The following is a 4715-nucleotide window of genomic DNA, read 5'->3' as shown; positions in this document are numbered from 1 at the left end:
GCTGTCAGCCATGTAGACAGAGACACAAGGCATGTGTAAGCATCTGGACAATGGCCCATGACAGGAGGAGAGGTCAGAAGGCCTGGAATAGACTTGAATAAAATCTAGGTAAATCTGATTACTTTAATAACAAATGGCAACATGTTCCCCATTTCTGTGTGAGATCCTGATTATCTTCAATCTGTACTGGAGAACTTGGTGCAGAAGTCCTCCAGAGAAGACTCCAGGTACTTCATGAGAAGAACAAAGTTCCCACTTTAGGCGCAGCAAGACCCCAGTTGGGCCAGAGAGGCCTCATGGTCCCAGGATAAAGTCAGTCCCTGGGACTGTGCTAAAGTCATAGGCTGAGTTAGACTGTCAATCTAAAGAGATGGCTATTAACTCTGAATGAATGAAATGGGGTTGAGAATGGCTAGCGCAATTGGCCTTTAGGGACATGTGTAGAGGCAAGTGGAAGGAACCAGTGTCCAGGTGTTTTTCTCCTGGAACATCTGCATGAAGGTCATAATTAATGGATTGCTCTTGAGAACAATTGTTATCCTAGTCTAGGCTGATTAAAGGGTACCATGGTGTTGGTCTGTGGTGAGTTCCAGAAAATATGTAGAAATTCCAGAGAAGGGAGTTCTAGGGGTTTAACATGGGGAAGACCCTAGAAGAGTATCCTTGGAGAGGGTTCATGGGGAGGGAGTTGGGAGATTACAACACAGAAAAGGGCTTAGTATGTATTAATGGGCTCAGCAAAGGATGCCTCTGAATTGTAGAATATGACTCAAATCTGGGAGTACAGAGTCTTTCTGGGAGAATGCGAGGGGGGATGAATAGAATTAGACAGCATCCTTGTAAGGTAGCCATGCAGGACTGTTTCTGGTGGAAACAATGGTGTCAGCTTTGAGCAGTAAGGGCCATCCTAGGGTTTGGGATCTTGGTGTTATTTGAGGGGGGTCGACAGAGATGAGTTATCAGAGAATATGATTATAGGAATATGAAAGAGAGCTCTGGAGAGATCTACTATGATGGAAAAGGGATAGGTTCAGGGATGAGTTTTGGGTGCCAGGGGATCCTTCAGTAGGTCATTTAAGGGAGACTTGTAAGGGTGGTGGATGAAGATTTAGTTTTCATGTGTGGAGTATGGAGAAAAAAGGAGGGCATGTATTTGGTCAGCTAAGAGTGAGTTGTCCACACTTCTGCCATGTATCCTACTTTCCAGTGCTGATAGGTTACTGCAGTTTTTCTTCCTCATCAGAGATGATTTGCTTTGCAGTGAATAGCAATCAACAAAGAGACCCCGCAGATGGTCAAAGTGCAGAGACCCAGTACAGGTGGAGTTCTTAGTCCTAGATGAGACATCTACTTCACGCTATCCCTAACGACTCAGGGAACTTTTCAGAAGAGGGAGTGGAAAGATCTTAAAAGCCAGAAGGTGGGGAGAGCTGTCAGAAAATGTCTTCAGGATACGGAAAGGCCGTTGCACTTATGAATGCACAGCCGCTGTGTTTGTCTGCATAAGACCTATGCAATATCAAGCCATTCAACAGTCCAGCATAGATAGAGCCCCACTCCTAAGTTGAGGAGCTTTGAATAGGGGCATTGAATTTTCTTCAGGGTGGTGTTCCCTGTTATGCCTATGTTACTGTGGATGGCCCTACACTCAGGCACACATGGGCAGCATTGTATAAGTGGACTCAGTGGTCTGTAAAAAGAAGTTCTGAGATTAGAAGGAGGATGTGGTAGAGGGGCTCTGGGAGACCCTGGAAGGGAAATGGAGGGCTGTATAAAATGAAGGCACAGTATACACGTACAAAATTCCCAAGGAACAAATTAAGGGAAAAAAAAAAGTATAAGGGACTATAAGGAGTATATTTAAAAGGATAAGAAATAAGGGTTCAGTTGTGGAGGCCTGGTAGAGTTGGAGTATTCTTGGAAAAATTCTGGTGTGTGGCATGTAGGACATTTGAAGACTTTTTTGGGGGGAACAGTTTGGAGGAGTTGAGGAGTTATATCAAGGGCCACTTAAGGGCACTTAATTCATGGACATTTGTGGAGGGTCACTGTGTCTATCTCTCTCTCTCTCTCTCTCTCTCTCTCTCTCTCTGTCTGTCTGTCTGTCTGTCTCTCCCTCTATGTGTGTGTGTGTGTATGTGATTAGTATGTCAGATTCGGAAGGTATCTTGGGCATGTGTAAATGTGTCTGGGTGCTTTATTTAACCTGAGGAGGATGCTATGGATGGGTGGATAGGCTAAGGATACCTGGAAGGTGGGTTGACAGAACTAATTTGAGTCAGGGATGCTTGGAGGAGAAGGTCCCACGGGTGTGAAGGGTTGAAGATGGAGGTGGGTCAGTGGTTTAATGAGAACCTGAGTCGTTTGAGCAGGCCCTAGAACATGGGATAGAGCTGGAAGATGACAGAGTTTGCTTGCCAAGAAAGCTTTACTGCTCTTAGCCCTTCCCACCTTTCCCCATGTTAGTAGCATTTTCGGTATACAACCTGGGGTCCCCTTTCTTCATATTGTTCCCGTAGGACCCAACAGGACTGGAAAGCATGCAATGAGGCTAGAATGGAGCCCCCAATCCACACAGAGAGGTTCCTGTTGGGATGTGCCATCACCACTACGTGGTCCTCAGGGGACAGAGAATGTAGTAGCTCTGCCCTGAAGCGACCCTCCAGGCCGGTGAAGAGTGAGGAGCCTCCACATAGTATCACATTCCGGGCCACATGAGGCCGTAGCTCCTGAGGCACCTTGAGGAGGCTCTGTTCAGCCATGGCTGGGAGGCCGATGGGTGACAATCCTGGAATCTCTGGGGGATGGAATAGGAGCTCTGGGCACTGGAATAACTCCTTTCCCAGAGTGACAGTCCGTCCATCAGGAAGCTTCAGGGTTTGCTTGCACTCCTCATCTGGGCGGGCCTGTTCCTTTTGGAAATCTGGGGCCAAATAGCAGTAATGATGTTTGATGTTCTCCACCAAGTCCAGGTCTTCCTGTTGCAACGAGAAGCCAGAGCCCAGGAGCATCTCTGCTAGGAAGGCAGTAAGGTGGTTGCCTGCCAGGTCCAAGCGTTGGATGGCATGGGGTAGGTTGTAACCCTGAACAACTGGCACCGTGTAGCTGACTCCATGGCCGGTGTCCACAACAAGTCCATTGACACGCCCGTGAGCATAGACTGACAATACAGATTGAGATGCCACATATAAGGCTGGGGAGTGCAGAGACTCAAAGGCCACTTCTACTAGCTTTTCTCGGTTGGTGGCAGGACTGAAGGGTGGATCTGAAAACAGTAGAGGGTGCTCATGGGTGGCTACTTGGAGATCATGTTCCAAGATGTGTCTCCATATTAGTTCGGCCGCTTCCCAGTCCACCACAATGCCATTGCGAATAGGCTTCACCAACCTCAGTTCTGGCCGGGAGCGGGCGGCCTCCCCAATAAAAGTTTCCAGCTCCGACTGGCCCTTGGTAGCCTGTTTCTTGGGCTGGCAACCCAGGATGGTGGCCACCGTGTAGGTGGGTTGGGACTGTCCTGCAAAGCCTACCTTACAGGTGCCTGTGCCCATGTCAATAACCACAGCCCCAGTGTTTGGTGGGAGCCTGTTACCCACCATACTGAGGGAATCTTGCTGTAGACTCTTGCTCACCATGAGTGTACTAGAGGTCAGGGGAAGAGGCCCGTGAGTCTCCGGAGAGGGCTGGAACTTTGGGTGTCCATTGACATCCATAGGCTGCAGATGGCCTCGTAATGCTGCTTGACAAAGTGGACCTCTTCACCTGGGTGCCAGTAGAAAAGACTGATCCAGGTCTGGGTTGGCCAGAAAAAGACAGGATGAAACAGTGGTCTGTGACATCATTGTGCTTGCCTTTGCTTCACAATGCAGGGATGAGTTGAGGTCAGGCAGGGGGAAACCTCTTGTATAAACCTTACCTGGGAGAAATGTCTATTTACCAGCGATTCTACACAAGTCTAGCTTGGGCAGATGGTTAGTTTAACTGGGGTTACTAATAGGAGTGTGGGTGAGGGGATTTTTTTATAGGCACATGGGTAGCATTATACCTAAAGGGTAAAAATATCTCCAGGTGACAAATCTTGATGTCAAAGGTTCACATACTAAAGGATTCCTACTCACAGAGATTATTTCTATCTAAAACCCAAACTCCGGTGGTCAAGGATATCCTTATCTGAAACCCCAGAGGCAGAACTAAGATCAATATGTTGTCCACCAGGCCCCACCCTGATAGGCACTTCCTACTTCAAACCCCACAAAATCTCAAGCCCTGTGCCACAGTACACAGCCCATGGAGAGGTTGTTGCCCTTCAGTGTTCTAATTAAAGGGCAGTCTGCTCCTGTTGAGGTCGGTGTTTTGCCACTTCATTCCAGTCTGATATAACAATATGGGTGAAGAAAAACATATCTACTCCAGCAACTGTTAACTGTCTCTATACTCATGGAAAGGGGTGTGGCCTCCTGAGTCCCTAGCACACCAACAGCTAACTGCCTCTAGATCTTGGGGGAGGGGTGAGACCTCCTGAGCCCTCTCCCTTAGTAACTGTTAACTGTTATCAATCCGTGGGGAGAAGTACAGTGGCCTTGTTAGGCTCATGTCTGTGATAGACAATCAATAGGCCCATTTTTGTAGGTCTCCTGTATTTACATACACAGCTGCACAGCCATGTCATGCCAGAGGGCAGTGTTCCCCAACAGGACCCCAGAGCACTCATTTCCTTA

General features: G+C 48.0%; 1 protein-coding gene across 1 annotated transcript; it reads right to left on the bottom strand.

The window, feature by feature from the left end:
- Window positions 1-2409: 2409 nt before the first annotated feature.
- Actl9 (actin like 9) lies at window positions 2410-4453 on the bottom strand. The gene has a single exon (XM_021185919.1). It carries the CDS (start codon window positions 3708-3710, stop codon window positions 2463-2465), a length of 1248 nt encoding a protein of 415 aa, XP_021041578.1. The 5' UTR covers window positions 3711-4453; the 3' UTR covers window positions 2410-2462.
- Window positions 4454-4715: the final 262 nt, after the last annotated feature.

The sequence above is a fragment of the Mus caroli genome, chromosome 17, assembly GCF_900094665.2.
Source record: "Mus caroli chromosome 17, CAROLI_EIJ_v1.1, whole genome shotgun sequence".
NCBI classification, from domain to species: Eukaryota; Metazoa; Chordata; class Mammalia; order Rodentia; family Muridae; genus Mus; species Mus caroli.
Note: the sequence above shows the minus strand (reverse complement) of the source record. Positions and strands in the feature narration are given on the sequence as shown.

Bases quoted from the DNA above. Each gene is read 5' to 3' on its own strand.
- Actl9 (XM_021185919.1), bottom strand. From the start codon at position 3,710: ATGGATGTCAATGGACACCCAAAGTTCCAGCCCTCTCCGGAGACTCAC.